Below are 19593 nucleotides of genomic sequence, written 5' to 3' on the forward strand. Positions count from 1 at the left end.
TCACCTCCGTATACTAGACGTAATGAAAATTTTAGCATCGGTTTGTGTAGCTTGAATTTTATTTAGCGACTGCAGTAACAAACCAGCATTCATCGCACGGGCCTGCATAGCAAAAACAAAGTTCCGCTTCGTTTCAATCGTAAACGCTCGCAAGAGCTGCGCAAGTACAAAACCTAGATTGGGTTGATAACAGTGAAGGGGCGCAGACTATAAGCTCATTGTTATTGCGTTGAGGTATTTTTTCCGTAAAGCATAAAAACCCCGTAAAACCAGTCTAGTGACCAAGTGTGCGGAACAATCTGCGGTACACTTTTTCATGTGGCACGCTATTCAAAGAACGAGGAAATTCCTCGAAATCTCAAGTTTGCAACAGCCGCTAGCGTCGGAGTCAGAAATCCCAGAAACATTCGCGGTGCCACTCAAATCACGACCTCTGCAGAAGCAGAACACCTGTGGAATCGCTCGCTGACTTCTCCACAGCTGGGAAGTGCATGCGCAACATAAAAACGAAGGAAAAGCATCATACCTGCGTGACATGACCCGTTTTCGTACCCTTTGTAGGAATACAGGTACTCCGCGATCGAAGCCAGCATCGTGCCGCCGCAAACGAAGAGTTTTAAATCCCGTTTAGTTCCACAAAGGCTGACAGGACGCACGCATCGTCACACTAGAAAGCACGCCAAGAACACACAAGCGCAATCAAAAACACGGTGAGGCAGACGACAGAGAGTGTTCGCCTGCGTGCCTCGCCGTCACCGGCGCATGCGCACATGTCGGGTAGGCCTCGTGTAGGCATCTCGGTTGCCGACGGCAGTCCGACGGAAAGTCAGCGCGCCGCTAGTTCCAAAAATAGGCCCGAAGAGAAAAAGAAAACTTTCTCGGTGCAAAAGTTTGTTCTTCTTCTTTTTTTTTTTTTTTTTGTTGTTGTTGTTGTTCTGATGTGGGTGATGCGACGATTTCGATAGAGTGTTCCGCGCAGATTTCCAAGGGCGCAACGTCCGGGAGCGGGCGTAGGTGGAAGGATATTAGCTTTTTCCTTTTTCGTCATTGGTCACTGTTTCGTTCTCTGCGTCGTGTGTTGGGCAGCCCCCAAATCCCTTTCCGAGCTGACAGAATAATCCTCACTTTCCCTCCTCAACAGTAATACCCCATTTCAAATACCATTAATTATTTGCCCTATTTTCAAATCTATTCAATTTACCGATCATTTATTTACACTAATTTCAAATTACACTAATACCCACTGCAAATACTACAAGTCGTGAAATCGACTCGCATGTACGTGCTGTCATTCTCTACAATGCACTGATAGTCTCAGTGCTCTACCAGATTTTCATATCTTGTGAAACAATCTGTTTACAACTTATTGTCAAACTATTCCGAAGTGATAAAACACACTTTTTTCCGTGCGTGCGTAATGTTTGCTTTCACTCACTCACTTGTGTGTGTCTGTGTACTCTTGCGGACAGTGCGCGTAGCATTTACTCTAACGATGTTTTCCCAGGTGACACATTTTTCAAGATGAAACACATAGTCCTTCCATGGGACACATTTTGTGTAACAGCATGTACGAACCAGCATTGGAACCCACGGGGCACGAAGAGGTGATGTGAAGCAGCACAGTCTAGCAGCGTGTCAACTAATTTGCCTCAGCCTCAACACAGCATGCAGCTTGCAGAGAAGTGAAAAGTGCGAAAATACTTCTTCGGGAGCAGCCTCCCAAAAATTTCACGAAGGGGGGGGCCTTTGGGGCCAAATTTGACTGGGCAGTGACAATATGCCACGGAGCAAAAATATTTTGCACGGTGGCTCCTGATGGACAGCTTGGCAAATGAAGTGGGGCTTCGAACCACATTAAATGTCACCTCAGTGCCCCCTAAATCTCTCATGCAGCTGCCATGACTGAATTTCATTGAATGGGTTCGTCGGGTGTGTCGATGGGTGAATGGGTGAATGTCGTATCTTTCGCCTGTCACGTATAAGTGTGAGCACTCAATGCCGTGTCCCTTCGCTTACTGCTAACTGTGGGGAATATCTGCGGTCCAGCCGCAAGATATTCCGTAGCAGACGACAGAGTCAATGGTGTCGTCTCAGTGGTGTACGGCACAATTGTACGACACCATTGGCCCTGTTATCCGCTAAGCGTTCAGTACGCCAAACTTGTGTCCTATGAGCAGTTTTTTGCGTCTTTTTCAAATAGAATACTATTCCGCGCAGACGTCTGTCGCATGAATACGCGTCAACTGCGACGGTTTAAACTTGGGAGATTCATTCTATGAGTAAAATCTTGCAGCCAAAGAGAGGACGAAGACACAACAGTAGAAACACACAACAGCGGAACTGCAGACTCTCAACTAAAGGATTTATTGACAATACGTCAGAGTGCAGACAATACGTGCTGACGTATTGTCAATAAATCCTTTAGTTGAGAGTCTGCAGTTCCGCTGTTGTGTGTTTCTACCGTTCTGTCTTCGTCCTCTCTTTGGCTGCAAGATTTTACTCATGGCTATGTACCAACTACCCCAAATTTCTACCTTGGTGAGATTCATTCCAGCCATTCGTGCCAGCACTCATAGTCTTTTCCTCGACCTACATTTTAAGTAGGTAAGGCTCGCGCAAAATATGAGCATAATCTCCGCATCAAGTGCCGAGGAACATTTTCTGTCCACCCAACTCCCTCAATGTCACTATTTTTGTCCATCACAATGCCGCTTCTCGCAAAATACAGAGATAATAAACGTGAGTTCTATTCACCTAAGCCATTGCAGCTGGCACTGGCATCATCAAAGGCATCATAAAACTCCTCATCGGAACCCAGGGAGTCTGCACTATAAAGTGGTGAACTCAAAGTGCACTCTAAATCGTGGTTCTCCCTGGCTAAGGCACTAAGAGATTCCTGCAACACACGTGAACGCTCCTGTTCTTGCTGTAGTCTCAGCAACCGCACCTGCAATTAGAAAATATGGGCTTACACAGTGCCCAAAGGGTGGAGTTGACTGTGGGCACTGTTACATGTTCATGCAATGCTACATAGAGTGCACATAGTTGCAATAAAAGTGCCTTTCATATTCCATGGATGGCAAGAAATGAGACATACCTCCTCCTGTTGCTTGAAAAGCACCATGCATCCTCCCAAGCTCTGAGAGACAGTTCGAGACATGAGGAGCAGTTCTCTGAACTGAGACATGAGCTCTTGGCAAGATGTCATCCACCGTATGCTGCTGCCCTCTCCATCGAGCACTTTCACAAAATCTGCATGCATAGCGGAGGTCCGTTCCACCCCTCTTTCGAGCAACTGTTGATGCGCTTGAGCATTCTGCATCGGGAAGAGACAAAAGGTGATATATGCCTTTCCGACTCGCATATATCTCGCATATATCTCAGCAATCATGGTAAGGAACGTGAGAAGACATTACGCTTAGCTAAATTTCATTTCCAGTAAAGAAGTTAGTTCAAATATACCGTGAAAGAAACCATATTGTGAAACTTAATCTTCAGGAATGTAAGAGGGAAAGCTTGAGCTGGAATGGAGCACAATTCCGGACGATTAGCGATAATTTTTCTGGAATATTTGCACATTTCGAGCATTCAATGGGAGCGAAGATGAGTGCTCGAAAGACACGATACAATATTAGACATAACTTGCAGATGAAGAAAGGCAGCATAATGTAGAGACACCACGACCTACTAGATTATAGAGACTATGTCATATGCACCCCTTCCCAGCACCGCATTTGGAGGCTCGCAGTGGCGCTACTCATTGGCCCAGTTATTGCTCGCTCAATTTCTACAATATTTCGTACTTCAGCTCACCTTAGTATTTTTGTACAAGCAGTAGATGTCCCACGAGAGGTGCTTCTTTCTAAAGTACATTATCATCATCATTCTACGCGTTTCCGTAGGATCTGCTGCTGTCGTCCGCTACGGTAATCGTACGTCCGCTTCTGGACGTTCACAATTCAAATTTCGATCGTCCAACCGTGACGTAGATATGTAGCGGATTGTGCGGTCGAGCTCCTCACAGGGGTTGCCGATCGCGACACGGTCGCTATAACCTAGTAGGTCATGAGAGACACGTACCGTTAATACTTCTTGCATAGAGCCAAGTGTCACGACATCATCTTCATCACTGTCTGACACGCCCATCCATTGATGCGTGTAGTAACTACTGAACTCGATGTGCTCCTTTAATTTCGTTACCCATTTCTGAAAACGTAAGAGATACTTGCTTTCGAGACGATCATATAAGGTGGGTGTTTTGCAACCCTTCCAGGTTGCCAGGCAACGTACAATAAGCACGCAGTTATTCAACGTCGCCCACTTCACACCCACGCACATCCACTTGCAATATTTCTAGGTCATATACTCTTTGCCCCACTCATACGATTTACTATCTGTAGATAGAAAACAAAGAGATTCCCATCCTGTGACATGCACCATTGAAGCTTCTACATTTAGCAAGCTCAGTGACTGTGCTCCTGCGTCATATAGAACTACATTTTGATCGAATTACCGCTTACCATTCTGTCTACTTTTTCGGTGTACTCAGCCGGCACGGTGAGTCGCTCCATGGGACCGTCGGTGGGAAGCAGCGTAAAAGACGCATCATCCGTTTGGTCACACTGAAAAATAACCGACAGAATACTGAATCACTATGGAGAACCGAGAAAACAAAAAACATAATTTCCGAGTGCTATTTTGCAACAAAGCACTTTGCTACGAGAGCCGTGAACACCGGTAGAACATTGGTGACAGAGCTCAACTCCTGCATAACGAATGAATCCCCTCGGACGCGATAATGGGACGGGTACTTCGCGCACGACACCACAATAGTGAAGAGGTGGGCCAATGGGCTGGTGGTTCCAGCAACACACATTAGACCTTTTGGCATATTAAATTAATGAGAGCCGTCGGATGACATCGTATCTTCGTACTCACCTCAACGTGTGCACCATCCAGATAATGAAATCGTTTCCTCTTTGTACCCGAAACTGCATCGGCTCTAAAAGTAGAAAATAGAGACGCATCAATCGGCATTGATGGTTTTGACGTTGTATGTACGATCGATTTAGGATTTCTGACAATTACTTTAGACTCGTTTTACTACACAACGGAACAGATGACAAGGCCGTGTCAAAAATCTGCATTTCTACGTGGTACAACAATAATTAGAACACTGTTCACAGCAACTTTTATTTAAAACGATAAAATGAGCAAAAACAATCGTGCCAAAAGTTTACAATTCCACTGAGCTCCACTGCAGATTAGCGAGTCTTTCTTATGTTGGCAGAAGAGCCTTTCCTAAACGAGCGCAATGTCACACCATTTATCGTTGGGAGGATAAGAAGGTAAAAAGTCCAAAACGGAGATAAGATGAGGAGGTTAGGGCTGTCTAATCCCTTCAATCTTATCTCCTCCACCAGCGATTGCTTGCACTGCGTAACATGATATGAGGGGAACGACCTCCGTTGCCTCCTCAGCTAGTTAGTATCATCTGCGAAGGCAAGCAAACACATTCGTATCATCTGAACTGTAATACATGGGAAAGATAGGCATTTCGGTCAGGACTGGTAAAGAAGTTGTATAATTCCCGAGATCCAGATCACCCACGATCGTACCATTGACATTGTACCGCAATAAAGTTATCAGCATGGTCCGCCCTAACAGTCCCATATCTGACTCTGTATTCTGCTAAATGGTTTAACCAAAGAAAGAAGGAAAGAAAACAGCAGTTTTTCTTCTTGTTTTTGCGGTTTCAGAATGGGGGTTGTCTCGAATTCGCGCAAATACGTTACACATATATGTGCGCAGGGAGGGAACCCCTCAACTAGTGACTATCGTGCTTGTATATAAACGAGCCTAAGCAACTGAACTGTTGAAAACAGCAGTGCTGTTTTCAACTCTCTGGCTGAACTCTCAGATAGCAGAATTTTATGCGCAGGGTATAGAAAACTTTATCCACAGTACCAACAGTGAGTGTATGTCTCTGCGGTCAATAAGAAATTTTTGTTACACTTTCACTACTGCTCTTTATAATCAATCGTGAAATACTAATCACTCAATTTTAAAATGTGCTTCATAGAAAAGAATGTACCTGGAACGAAAGAATGATAGCACTCCTCTGTCAAGCACAGCCCAAACGAGACGTGGTCCCAGAAACCGCTTCCTCTGAAGAAAAAAAGTAGATGAGGTTAACGCAAAACTCGGATACTCGCGACGCTCCGTGCACCCCACCTAATGTTGCTGCACTTGCGCTAGTGACAGAACAGGGTGTCTACTGAACTGTATCCTTCAAATTCCCCCATTTTTCCAGGTTTTCACCAACTATTTCAACCGAATTCCCTGACCAAACAAAAGGGAACTTGGTACCTACTGTTACGTTCTGATTCAGATCCATAAAACGGATCACTTATTGAGAAATGAGTAGAACTGCCCTACTTCTCTGCCTCTGAGCTTGTCTGCTTGAACTGCTACTTGCTGCAACGTAGCTGTGGTGGGACCACTCAACCTCTCGTCAGCACTCGCGAGTCGCTGCGCATCGTCACGGCGCTTGTCTGCCATTTTCCCCCCGACTTCAACTGCTTTTTTGACAAATTCCCCGACAATCCCCTCCAACTTTTCCAGTCACATCAAAATTCCCCAATAATTCCCTGTTTTCCAAGTTGGTAGACACCCCGCAGAATATTCAACGACACAATTTGGCCCTCGAAGTCGGCCCAGGACCCTCCTGTCCCCTGCTCCTTCCTGCTGTCCTCTCTCCATCTGCCCATGTCTGTACGTCGCGCAGTTGCTTCGCTGCGGTAACGCGGAATTTAAAAAAAAAAACGACCCTAAGCATCCTGCCCTGCCCATACCTGGAAAAAATCCTGGCGGCACTTCTGTTTACAGTGCCAGTTTCTAATCATGCAGCATTCCCTATTGACTAATAATATCACTACATGTTCTGCATAAGGCAAACTTTGCTTGTACCACTGCACCGAGTGCTCAAGTACTTCCCATCACTTGAAACAATGGCAGTGACAGTACACGTAAAGTAAAAGCCTGATAAGAGCAGTGCATCTGAGACTGCTGTTTGTCATAAACATCCAGATAAGCACACTGGACTGCACAAATATATGCGCATCTTCCGCAGTTCCGTGATAAATTTAGGTCCAAGTAAACACTAATGGTTCGGAGCCGTGATTATTTTAGTGCCGTATAGTTATTTTCTCAGTGTACATTCCTAAGGTATGTACCCGTAGCATAAAAGAGGAACAATCAAGTGTAGCGTACAGATGAGAGAGAAACACGTGCTGCTCGCAAAGCCAACCCAATTAGAGTTGATTAGGGTTGATTAGGAGAATACGCTATATTTACTCCCATAACGAACTCTCTCCACGAAGCTTGAGTGCCCAAATGTACACGGTAAATAATAGTGGCAGGAAAGACGCAAAACAAGGAAGTTGCAAGATGGACAACTCCAACACTTTGAAATGTAACGATAATTTTAATTGTCTCTGGAGCGTGGAATTCAAATTTCTTTCCTCGGGTAATTAACGTCCCCCACACCAAGCTTCATTTTGGGGTAAATAGAGGGAGTTATTTACGCGAATAAACGAGGTATATAAATCAGGGTGTTGAATCGAACCTGAAACCGTACCTCTACCGTTATTTTTGCCAGAACCGAACCAGAACCCGAACCACAATTTTCGTGACACTGTCGAACCCGAACCGGAACAAAACAAAAAAATTATGGCGTTAACCGGTTCGCAAATAAATGGTTCGGACATAAAAGGAGTGGAAGAGTTCAAGTGCCTCTTAATCCCCAAACAAGGACACATTGGTCTCCATATCATGGATTTCGCAAATTTTTACTTAGCAGTCAAACGAGGACACATAGTAACTATGCTTTCAGCGCGCTTTTTTAACAGGTGTTTAACAGTTTTTGAGCAGTTGTTCTCGTGAGTGCCGCTGCTAACGCCCCACACGTGCACTGTGGCATCTGCTCTTCAGTTATATAACTTGTTTAGGACAAATATGTGAACTAAGCAATCGCCCAACATTTCTCTTTACGCGTGAGCAGTAAAAATTAAACGAGTCAGAAACATCAGAGGTAGAGATGGAGAGTACGCAGAACGGTGCCTGTTTCATAGGTTGTGGTTTGAAAAGTAAATGTAGTTCCGCTTACTGGCAGTGCAATTGTGTCGTGACATATTGCCTTTGTGTTGCGGATTAATTAGTATACCGCTCCAAGCTCCGACAATGCGAGGCTGGCAGACTTATTTACGACACGCTTCAGTACAGTTTCAGATCGATTCACGCTACGAATTTCTCTCGCTAAAGGGAGTACCCGACCACTAAAAAAGTCAGCGCAGACAACAGCGGCACACAATTAAGCGCGCATTTCCCAGTACAAGAAGTTTTATGGAAGACATAGAAACGAAAGCGTTGGATCGGTTTGAGACAAGGTTAGATTTTTGGTGCGCTCGAACTGGAACTGAACCGGAACGAAATCCAGGCAACATGAACCCAAACCCGTATTTTTGGCGGTTCGACACCCTCATATAAACACGTACATACACGAAGAGGCGTATAAAAACAATATTCGGGAATGCAACGAGAGGACGCAAATTCCATACCCGAAGTAGGGGTCCCTCGTGTCTGGTAGCATTTTTGCGTAACTGCTTTAATGGAGCTACGTGCAACACTTGCCGCATCTCATCTGTCCTTGCCATGTCTGCTGCAATTTGTCCTGTAATTACGGAGCCGCTTTTACGTTGAGATGAGACATGTCGGGGCATATCACACCACGTACCTTTTGCATTCTGTAAAGACGAATCGATGCCACACTGGAGCAAATGAATTGCCACTTCTTTTCTGTCTCGGTACGCGGCACAATGTAATGCCGAGTTGCCGAAGCTGTCGACAGAGTTGATGCTCGGAGGATGATTCCCGCGCAACTGCGTTTAAAGTCGATCGATATGTAGAGTGACGCCTCGCAAACTAAATAGCCCACAACATCCATCGCTGAGTGTGTTTATTAGGACACTCAGTTACATTCCTTAAAGGGAAGGTCACATTCAGAAGCCCAACATACTATACCACTATGTTGGGCATCCACTGACAATTTACTCGACTAATTCTTAGTCTGAAAAGTGCTCAGATATCAAATAACCCAATTTTAAATGTCAGTACTGCTTCCACATTATAATACAGTATATACAGATTATAGGGGATATAATAATAATAGTAAAAAGCCAAGTTCCACTTTAATCTGGAAAATGCCTATCTCGATAGTCTATCAACATCCTTTTGTCTGTACTCAACAGTTTTCTCATATTACCTAACCGATTCTATAAGATCACTCGATAATTGCTAGAGATAAAATAGAGGTAATGTACCAGAGTCTGAATTGTTTCCAGATTTCCCTCTTTGGCAGCAGCAAAGAACCGGTCCGATTTCCTCTTCTGATCAGCAACTTCCGCCCCTAAATGATTCGACAAAAATTAATGCCAGACATTAATACAAACAATTCCCTTAAGGGCAGAGTGCGAGGCTCCAAACAGGAAGTCTGACACGAGAGGGAATAAAGGGGGAGAGGAGGGCTCTTAAGTATTTAAGGCCTCATTTCGCGAAATAAAAATTCTTTGGTTGGCAGTTGAGTGCCGTGTCCTCATCTCTTTTTGCGTTCCATCCTCGTCTTTCCCTGCATTGAGGGTTTTATAGTTTTAACTAGGAAATTTGCGCTTTCATTCTTCTGGGATGTCCAGTCACTCGGATTGCAGGTGACATAAGCACGGTGCAACTCTAGCATAAAGCAGACGTGTGACCTCCACTCCACAGGCACCATTTTTTTAATACTTCCGCGTGGTTACGTGCGCATATGTCACTATGTGACACTGGCACACGCACAAGACAAGGTTACTCGCACAGTGGAAACACCTGTGCAAGCGCAGTGCTTCGACGACGACATTTCATGATTCGATATCTAACTTAGAAGCTGCGTTTGAGGGTAAACATTTTGCGCCGAACGTCATTAGATGTGCTTCGGCAAAAGTGGTTTAACGCGCAAGAGTACGCGTACAACGTAAGGTTACCTGCAAGAATGTTTGCGGTTGAACAGTCCTTTGCCACACCTTTGGGAGAAAGGCCCTCACAATTGATAACAAAGACATCCGCGCCATGCTTCAAAAGTAGCAGGACCAGCCCCTGAAATAATACGCCTTTTCTTAGGTCCTTAATATGTAGCGTTGCTCCGTTTTCCAAAACATTTGCGGAATTGGCACGCCGTAAAACATGACGCAGTTAAAGCACTAAAAGGGTCGCGACACTTGGTCTCGAGTTATTCCGGATAAATATGAAATGCGATTATTTGCGACCATGTCAACCCGCATTCCAGGTTTTGCAATGAAGGGGGTAATTGACACAGCGCAGAAAAGCGGCCCCACGTATACAGAAACTCATCCAGCTCTTACATGAGGGCAGGCGTCTCTGGCCGAAAGGTCGCGTGGTTACTACTCTGATGACAGAGCTTGACAGGTTAGTGTGTTTCGAGGGTTTATACCTTGCCAAGTATGACACGCCCAGAAGAAGAAGAATTCTTTCTTCAATCCTCTAGTGCGCAATATAATGAACCACATTTATCGAAGTGTCGCAACCCCCTTTCGAGTTGTTCGATGTTTACACTTTCTATACCTCACCTCTCTCCCAGTATACGCAGCCTTGTGCAGAGGTGTGTCCCCTTCGTGATTGACCACATCAACATTTGCTCCATGCTAAAGATATATCTTTATATAAACAAAGTCTCACGTGCACGTACAAGTAATGTTACGGTGTCAACACCGAGTACTAACATTCAATAAAAGCTCCGCAACGTCGAAGTGGCCAAAATAGCATGCAAGGTGAAGCGGTGTCCATCCCAGGTTTGCTTTCTGAGTTCCTAGAATTTCGGAGATAATGGATTACGATGACTGATACCTAACCACACTTCGGAATTATAACGGGGAACTCGCAAATTATTTTGCTCATTAGGTTACCTACCTTTGCAGTTCACGTCAAGCGCGAGACTTCCTGCGAATGCCCTCCCTAGCAGGTCCTGTACAACCTGAGATTTGCCAGATCTCGAAGCTTGCAGAAGGCCTTCTTCTGGCGGCAAGTTTTCTAAATTGCAGTTTTCTTCATCATCCGGTAAAATGTTCATCCTCGTCATGCGGGCACCTCAAGCTATGTCCTAAACAGAAGGAATCACGAAGTCATGTTTGTGCAGTTGTCCTTCTCTTTCTTTTTCTTTTGATGTTGAAAAAGGGGCTAAGTAACACAAATACCCAAGTATAACGCGCAATTATAAAACTGCGTCCACCAAAGAAAGGAACAGCTGAAGGCCATGTGAGCTGCCCCAGTTCGTGCGCACTTTGCGTTGCAGGCTATGTGTTTCTTCGAGCAATGTTTGCACGTAACTCACTCAAATTTGAAATGACAGCGAAGGCCAAATGCTCAATATCTCAGAATATGTCTTCCTGTCGTCCATGTTCACAGCTGATCGCTCTGCGCATAGCTCCTCAGATAATTCGAGCGCTAACAGATTACGTAACAGCAGACAGGAGCAGAATGTCAGTGAGGGGGGCGAGTGTCCAACCAGTATCCAACATTATCAAATCGTCGTGTCAATGTGCCAAAACCATACATACCAGGTCTGGAGAACGACTGCGAATTACATAGACGACGTCTGTATCACTACACCAATAAAAACTATTGCAGCAAACAATGCAATAAATGTCGCTCAAACACACACCAAACAAACTCGTGCTAGAGGCGCGTTGGCGCGTAGAGAGAGGCGGGTCGGTCGGTTATTCTGCGCGTAAAAGCAGCCGCATCATAAACTAAACTTTTTGTAGCTGAGCTAACAGCACACTTTGAAATTATAAAACTTTCTGATTTTCTAAAATTTACCAATATTCTTGTATATTCAATAGAAGGTAGTTTTGGGCCTCCAGCATTCTTATCGGTTATTTGTGTTTACTGCAGAGGTGCTGGCAATGTAATATGCAATGCTGGCAACATCAAACATGGCGCTGAGAATCGGAACCCGTGTGCTTACTGGAGCCGCTTATCGGTATTTGCCTGCTTCGTGGTAAACTTACTTTTTTTGCAATTATTTTCAGCTACTCTCTGTGGAAAGCAATGCAAAATATGGGCAGCCCCTAATTATTAACTGTTAACTATTTGCCCCCTTTGAGACACTTGTAGGGGTCACCCTGCCAGCCTGCACGGGTCGCACGTAGACTCGTGCTTTGTTGCGCAGTTGCCAAACGAAGTTGTAAACATCTCAGGGCGGAAGTTTTTTCACTTGAATGGAAGGCACAGTTTCAGTTCTGTGCGGCTCTAATTTTGGTTTTCTTACAGCAGCGTTCGCTTCAGTGGCTCTGGGTCAGGCGAATGGGGCAGTGGATCAGGACGCGTAAGTAATACACCAAAACACAAGATGTGTTACATATGACAGTCCCCTAAGATTATTGTGCACACTATAACGCAATGTGTTTTCAAAGGACCATTGCGATTGGTATCCCGTGTGAGAGGTGTTAGCGTACGAATCAGAACATACACGTACAAAACATAAAACGCGAAATAAGTAATTCTGTCGTCCTTGCACTCGACAGGGCGGTGGAGGTGGTGGTAGTGTTCGAGAGGCTGGTGGAGCCTTTGGCAAAATGGAGGCAGCGAGGGAGGAAGAATACTTCAGGAAGCTGGTAAGGTTATCATTTTGGATGTATTGTAGGACCAGCAGTCTTATTTAGTGATGGGCAAAATGACTCCTTTTAGTGAATCGATTCATTTGATTCAGTTCGTTTAGTGATTCGTTCAAAAGATTTGTTCACTGATTCAGTGACGTCACGACACCACGTGACACAATGACATCAAGTCACGTGACTGGTGACCTCACATTTATTATAAAGAAAGAGTCCAGTGAAGAGAGGTGCACTTCTGGCAGTCGCACGTTGCTGTGGTTATCTCTGCTTGTTATAACATACTCGCAGTCAGCAAGGCACTCATAAAAAATGAACAAACACGAACTAAAATAGTGGACGTGCACAGAACAGTTTAGTGTTTACGTCCCCACGTGCACGTTGAGCTTTCACGCCCTTGTCATATATACCAGTATTGTATCACACGGTAACCAGGAATCTGGACGAGCCACCACTGATGCCTAGTAATTCAGAAAATCGACATCGAATCCGTTAACATCGAATTCCCAGATGCAGTGATGGAACTGCTGCGCCATTTGCGCCATTTGGGATTGCCTGCGCCACCCTGCGCCGAAAAAGCAATTTTCCCTAATTCTGCGCCACAGCTGCGCCGAACAAAGATGCCCCGGTTCGGACGCATGAAAACGAAACAAAAACCGCGAGCGATGCTCCCGCGCCGTGTCTATTCTCGTGATGCCTCTGGACAGCAAAGCCGAGTCAAGCCGTGTCGTTTCGGCCGAGCCCGCCAAGTCGACGAAGATTCTTAAACTGCCGGGATGTCACTGCTGAACCGAATATTACGTTGTTGTACTTAAAAGAGAAGTTGTGAACAATAAAGCGCACTGTTAGTGCATCAAGTGTTTGCGTCCTGGACGAAAGGTGGCTGTACAAATTTACCGAACATGTGGGCACGCCACGTGCCTGCGATGGAATATTGGCTCGTTTGCATGGGAGTTGTTTTTAAACAACCGCGTTTTAACTAATTGTGGATGGGAATAACTGACGACGCTGATTCCGGAGTTGCCAGCGCCTGTACTATGGATCGCTCCACGCTTTCCGCTACTACGTAACATCGCGCGTGCTCGCAGAGTGTAGGCGCGTAAGGAGAGCGCGAGAAATTGAGCTTTCAGGACTTAAACCGTACGTGCCGATAATTGTTCCCAGATGTCCTGAACCCCGATATTCGCCATAAAGTGGAGAGTATGCATTGCAAACACGACGTATTGAGGTGGGACGCAGTGGGATACATATGGCGGAGGTGCGCCATTCTGTGAAATTCTGCGCCAAATGCAGCTTTTTTGTGCGCCAGCGCCCGTGGGCTCTGAGGCAGTTCCATCACTGCAGATGCCTACTCACATTCACACTTCACAGACTGCACGACCACCCTGCCTTCCAAACATATGGATGAAAATTCAGTCCGCTCATTGGCACAAATGCGTCGCTGAGAGCCCGGCTGCTCACAGAAGATGGCACACGTCAAGGAATATACCCCAACCTTGAACTTACGCTGTGACTATGAGCCAACACCAAGTCCCTCACAACAAGCACAGCAACGGTTGCACCCTCTTTAGAACGGGCACGCCAGGGCTGCTAAGGTAATTACGAGCGCTCAATGAGATAATTAACTTGTTAGGTGCTGAACAGATCCATCCCCCGTGAAGGATCAGCTGAGGAACACCAAACATCAGCAAATCAGTTCAAGCCCCGTTCCCACTCACACGATCAGGAGCGGCCAGACTATTCCATGGATCACACCACGAAGCGTGAATAGCCCCAAGAGAATGAATCACACCATGAATCAGCGAGTCACGCAGAGAATTATACCCCAGCGACCGGCGCAAAGCGAATGGATCGGAAAACGATTGAATGAGCCCCACGAGCACAGCGCACAACCGAACCGACCTCCATCGCAAATGGATTACTCAATGATTTGGTGAGCCACACAAGCACAACCATACAAAGATTTTCTACCAAACTCGAATGGTTCGAAGCGAACGGACTGCTACATGAATCAGTGATCTAAAACACGCAGCAAACGAGTCACTTCGACTCAAGGAGAGCAGCAGCCAGCCGTGATTCATACAACTCAAACTGAATCAAAAGGTTAAGACCGATTCGTTTGATTCAGACTCGCTTGCGCACTGCAGTGCTCTCACCATATGACACACCGTGTGCGCACATACGCACGTCACTGCGGATGCATGCTGCGATTGCGGTTTGCATTCATAGATGGCGCCGCGCTGACCTCTGTCAAATGTTTTGAAATCGGAATGTTTCCTCTTTCCTTGTAGTTTTTGAGGACCCTTATTGAAGATGAATCAGTGAATGAATCTTTCTAAGGGAGGTGAATCGATTCACTCAGTTCAAGCTACTGATTCGTTCACCAAGAACGAATCATTCATTCTCGGCCCATCACTACGAGTCTTATTCCTTTTCTGATGACGTTTTACAGACAGACGCGCAAGTTCACAAGCTGAGAGAGCACTTGGAAGATGAAATAAAGCACCATGAGCGACTGGTTAAGCAGCATGAGGAAGAAATCGAAAGACACAAGAAGAAAATTAGGGAGCTGAAGCTTAAGGAGCATCCTTAATAGCTGTCTACATTTTCTCAGGATACTTGGAAGTCTTGTTTGTGGATTAGCAGGAATTGACAGCGTGTAGTTATGTTTCTTATCTGTGAAACAGCTAGTGGAATATACTTTGTAAAGCTACATGAGCAGTTGTTTATGGTTCAGTAAAAGTAAGAATGCACCAGAAGTAAAACCGTTGAGGCTGTGTGTTCAAATCTTCTTTGCACTCTCAACTTGTGTGTTCCTGGTGCTTTGTGCGAGTGTGATGCTCTTCGTGACATCATCAGAGTGAACCTGTTCATGGGCATCGGAAGACGGGGGCAGCAGCTGGGGCTCAAGCCGTAGATGGCTTGCACCTTTTTTCGGGCCAGGACATTGTGTAGGGTGTATCATATTCTGTCATTTAAAGGAGATTTTTACAGGGTTCCCATATCCACTTCATGAGTATTCCTTACTGCAGAACCTTTTTTTTTTAAATACACATATAATGCCCCTCGTTTCTTGTTTTGATGGCCACGAGGCATTGTATGCATTGCATTTCAAATTGCAAAAGTTCTGCTTAGGGCCCTGTGTTTTAGGGTAAAACCCGTTTTTACTCCCTAATATGCATCGTGATCACTTGGGGTAAAACACGAAAGTGAACTTGCAAATTCAGTCACCAATATGGCCACTGGAGAATGTTAAGCATTGGACACTCCGCACAGCTGTTCGGCATCTCAGGTTCATTTATAATCAGTGTTGTACCCGAAAAAGGTAGCGCAATACCGATACGCGCGACCTGAGCAAAAAGTAACGAAATCCCGATATCGTTACACGTACCTAAAAGTAGCAGAATACCGCTACCGTTACCCGTAAAAAGTAACGCGATACTTCATGCGCTACGTTTTAGGAAATAAACAACAGCATCGTTGATGACTTACTTCAAACGTCTTAAAATAATAAAATAAAACAATATCTCAAAATAATAAATCGACGTCCAGTGGAGGTTACACGTAGGTTGCCTGAAGGCTAAAATTTTGAAAACCGTTTTTTTACAGATTTACTAAAGCCTACTCGGTATCCTGCATATCTTTTTCTCTTCCTCTAAAGCAAATAAAGCACAAAGCAAGTCTACCGATAAAAGGCTCAACAGCTTTGTCACAAAAAGAACTCGGATTGCCCGGAACGAGAATTTAGTAAACATACCATGGTGTGCTTTTTCAAACTGGACGTTGGCTTCCTTGACGCTTTCCCACCGAGGCGCATAGTAGACATCTGAACACCACGCTACTGTTTTGTACTGTAGCAGGCCATGGCCCCTCCATTGCAGCGGACAAGAAATTGCAACTGTCAAGCACCTGAGCGCACGTGGTGCAGTGTCATGTGGAATGTCATGACTCATAGCTAGCGGGGACGGCTCCAGAAAGGAGTGACGTCAGTTTGCAGACAACTTCGACAATGCACCAAATCTTCAAGAAGGTTCATCCCAAATAGGGAACACGTGGAGGGCACATCCTCTTTGTAAGATAACGGCCTCTGTGCCCTCCTTTCGGCTATTTGCCCGGTCTTCCCAGAATGAGTTGTGATATCGGGCAGCTTGATCGAAGGCAGGCAGAGTGGAGGTTTGATGATAGGTCGAAGTCGAGTTGTCGCGAACCCCAGCTCGGAAAGTAGCGGTAGCGCTCAAAGATTGCGCTACCGCAAATTTGTAGCGGAAGTACTTCTTTCGTTACCAGTTTAAAAAAGTAGCGCGAGCTCTACTCCGCTACCGAAAAAAGTAACGGATACGGTAGCGCGGCTACTAATAACGGCGCTACGTACAACACTGTTTATAATGCAACAAGTGCTTTTTTTTATTTTCCACCCAATATTGGCCGGTTTTACCCAGTTTTGCGGCTTCCGATATAAAACCAATCCCCCCCCCCCCAATTTTCAACAAGCATGAAATCCCTAAGCACACTCCTCTGACACAAACCACACTTGAAATCGAAAGGTTTTTGTTATTCACAGAGAAGAGCCAGCATAGAATCTAGGCTAGCCACTGGAGTTCTTCTGTACTGCATGTGGCACATACCGTTCGATCACGCTCTTTTCCTCTATGCACCCCGAAGTCATTCATGTTGCTGTTGCAATGAGTGTCGGTGGCGCAAGCAACAAATGTTCCCTACCAAGTTAGAAACAGGATAGAAGCGCAAGAAAAATGAAGTTCCTGGTTCTTCTGCTTGGGCGATGTCCTATAGCGCATGGTGCCACAAATGTGTGACTTTTAAATTTGAGGAGAGGACATTCACGTGGAATTTCAATAACCAATTTTCCGTCTGTTTTCCAGTGAGCACCCTTCGTAGGACCTGCTGAGAATGCCTTGGGCCAGCACAAAACCCTAAGTGTCCCAGACGGCTTTCGTTTAGGGACTGCCTTCAAGGGCTGGTAAGATGATGGTGGTCACGCCTCTGTTGTTTTTCTGAGGTCGTTAAGGTGTCCAGTATGTAATGCTGGCACCATACACTAATCTGAGATGTAGGGGAAGTGCGAAACAGGATGGATGCAGATAATAGCACGAGAAAAATGCGAGTTCATGTTCCGTCTGCTTGCCAACGAGCGCCAGTAGCGCAAGCAACAAAATATCGCCGACGAAGTTGGAAACGGGATGAATGCGGATAAGGAGGAGAATGCGAGTTCATGTTTCGTCTGCTTGCCAACGAGCGCCAGTAGCGCAAGCAACAAAATATCGCCGACGAAGTTGGAAACGGGATAAATGCGGATAAGGAGGAGAATGCGAGTTCATGTTCCGTCTGCTTGGCAACGAGCGCCAGTAGCGCAAGCAACAAAATATCGCCGACGAAGTTGGAAACGGGATGAATGCGGATAAGGAGGAGAATGCGAGTTCATGTTTTGTCTGCTTGCCAACGAGCGCCAGTAGCGCAAGCAACAAAATATCGCCGACGAAGTTGGAAACGGGATGAATGCGGATAAGGAGGAGAATGCGAGTTCATGTTTCGTCTGCTTGCCAACGAGCGCCAGTAGCGCAAGCAACAAAATATCGCCGACGAAGTTGGAAACGGGATGAATGCGGATAAGGAGGAGAATGCGAGTTCATGTTTCGTCTGCTTGCCAACGAGCGCCAGTAGCGCAAGCAACAAAATATCGCCGACGAAGTTGGAAACGGGATGAATGCGGATAAGGAGGAGAATGCGAGTTCATGTTCCGTCTGCTTGGCAACGAGCGCCAGTAGCGCAAGCAACAAAATATCGCCGACGAAGTTGGAAACGGGATGAATGCGGATAAGGAGGAGAATGCGAGTTCATGTTTTGTCTGCTTGCCAACGAGCGCCAGTAGCGCAAGCAACAAAATATCGCCGACGAAGTTGGAAACGGGATGAATGCGGATAAGGAGGAGAATGCGAGTTCATGTTTCGTCTGCTTGCCAACGAGCGCCAGTAGCGCAAGCAACAAAATATCGCCGACGAAGTTGGAAACGGGATGAATGCGGATAAGGAGGAGAGTGCGAGTTCATGTTTCGTCTGCTTGCCAACGAGCGCCAGTAGCGCAAGCAACAAAATATCGCCGACGAAGTTGGAAACGGGATGAATGCGGATAAGGAGGAGAATGCGAGTTCATGTTCCGTCTGCTTGGCAACGAGCGCCAGTAGCGCAAGCAACAAAATATCGCCGACGAAGTTGGAAACGGGATGAATGCGGATAAGGAGGAGAATGCGAGTTCATGTTTTGTCTGCTTGCCAACGAGCGCCAGTAGCGCAAGCAACAAAATATCGCCGACGAAGTTGGAAACGGGATGAATGCGGATAAGGAGGAGAATGCGAGTTCATGTTTCGTCTGCTTGCCAACGAGCGCCAGTAGCGCAAGCAACAAAATATCGCCGACGAAGTTGGAAACGGGATGAATGCGGATAAGGAGGATAATGCGAGTTCATGTTTCGTCTGCTTGCCAACGAGCGCCAGTAGCGCAAGCAACAAAATATCGCCGACGAAGTTGGAAACGGGATGAATGCGGATAAGGAGGAGAATGCGAGTTCATGTTTCGTCTGCTTCGCAACGAGCGCCAGTAGCGCAAGCAACAAAATATCGCCGACGAAGTTGGAAACGGGATGAATGCGGATAAGGAGGAGAATGCGAGTTCATGTTTTGTCTGCTTGCCAACGAGCGCCAGTAGCGCAAGCAACAAAATATCGCCGACGAAGTTGGAAACGGGATGAATGCGGATAAGGAGGAGAATGCGAGTTCATGTTTCGTCTGCTTGCCAACGAGCGCCAGTAGCGCAAGCAACAAAATATCGCCGACGAAGTTGGAAACGGGATGAATGCG

At 45.9% G+C, this 19593-nt stretch overlaps 2 protein-coding genes across 5 annotated transcripts in view; one reads left to right on the forward strand and one right to left on the reverse strand.

Moving 5' to 3' along the window:
• Window positions 1-16536, reverse strand: part of LOC135393780 (oxysterol-binding protein-related protein 1-like) — a 73129-nt gene extending 56593 nt beyond the window's left edge. The window contains exons 1-14 of one of the 4 annotated variants that reach the window (XM_064624040.1): window positions 16480-16536; window positions 11020-11209; window positions 10833-10918; window positions 10680-10754; window positions 10077-10188; window positions 9381-9466; window positions 8795-8939; window positions 8619-8731; window positions 6095-6168; window positions 4939-5002; window positions 4521-4622; window positions 4081-4206; window positions 3098-3316; window positions 2755-2947 (exon numbers count right to left, since the gene is read on the reverse strand). In XM_064624040.1, the coding sequence (XP_064480110.1) occupies window positions 2755-2947; window positions 3098-3316; window positions 4081-4206; window positions 4521-4622; window positions 4939-5002; window positions 6095-6168; window positions 8619-8731; window positions 8795-8939; window positions 9381-9466; window positions 10077-10188; window positions 10680-10754; window positions 10833-10918; window positions 11020-11188 (1564 nt within the window). In that variant the 5' untranslated portion in view covers window positions 11189-11209; window positions 16480-16536. Of the gene's footprint in view, window positions 1-2754; window positions 2948-3097; window positions 3317-4080; window positions 4207-4520; window positions 4623-4938; window positions 5003-6094; window positions 6169-8618; window positions 8732-8794; window positions 8940-9380; window positions 9467-10076; window positions 10189-10679; window positions 10755-10832; window positions 10919-11019; window positions 11210-11303; window positions 11323-11440; window positions 11460-11666; window positions 11826-16479 lie in introns of those variants that run through there. The other 3 variants (XM_064624039.1, XM_064624041.1, XM_064624042.1) reach the window with 3 other exon arrangements.
• Window positions 12000-15492, forward strand: LOC135393781 (ATPase inhibitor mai-2, mitochondrial-like). The gene is made up of 4 exons (XM_064624043.1): window positions 12000-12109; window positions 12382-12436; window positions 12636-12725; window positions 15175-15492. Exons 1-4 carry the CDS (start codon window positions 12027-12029, stop codon window positions 15313-15315), a joined length of 369 nt encoding a protein of 122 aa, XP_064480113.1. The 5' UTR covers window positions 12000-12026; the 3' UTR covers window positions 15316-15492.
• Window positions 16537-19593: the final 3057 nt, after the last annotated feature.

Source organism: Ornithodoros turicata, chromosome 5 (genome assembly GCF_037126465.1).
Source record: "Ornithodoros turicata isolate Travis chromosome 5, ASM3712646v1, whole genome shotgun sequence".
NCBI classification, from domain to species: Eukaryota; Metazoa; Arthropoda; class Arachnida; order Ixodida; family Argasidae; genus Ornithodoros; species Ornithodoros turicata.

Bases quoted from the DNA above. Each gene is read 5' to 3' on its own strand.
- LOC135393781 (XM_064624043.1), top strand. From the start codon at position 12,027: ATGCTGGCAACATCAAACATGGCGCTGAGAATCGGAACCCGTGTGCTT. The intron at 12,110-12,381 runs GTAAACTTACTT...GTTTTCTTACAG, and splicing joins CGGTATTTGCCTGCTTCGTG to CAGCGTTCGCTTCAGTGGCT. The intron at 12,437-12,635 runs GTAAGTAATACA...TGCACTCGACAG, and splicing joins GGGGCAGTGGATCAGGACGC to GGCGGTGGAGGTGGTGGTAG.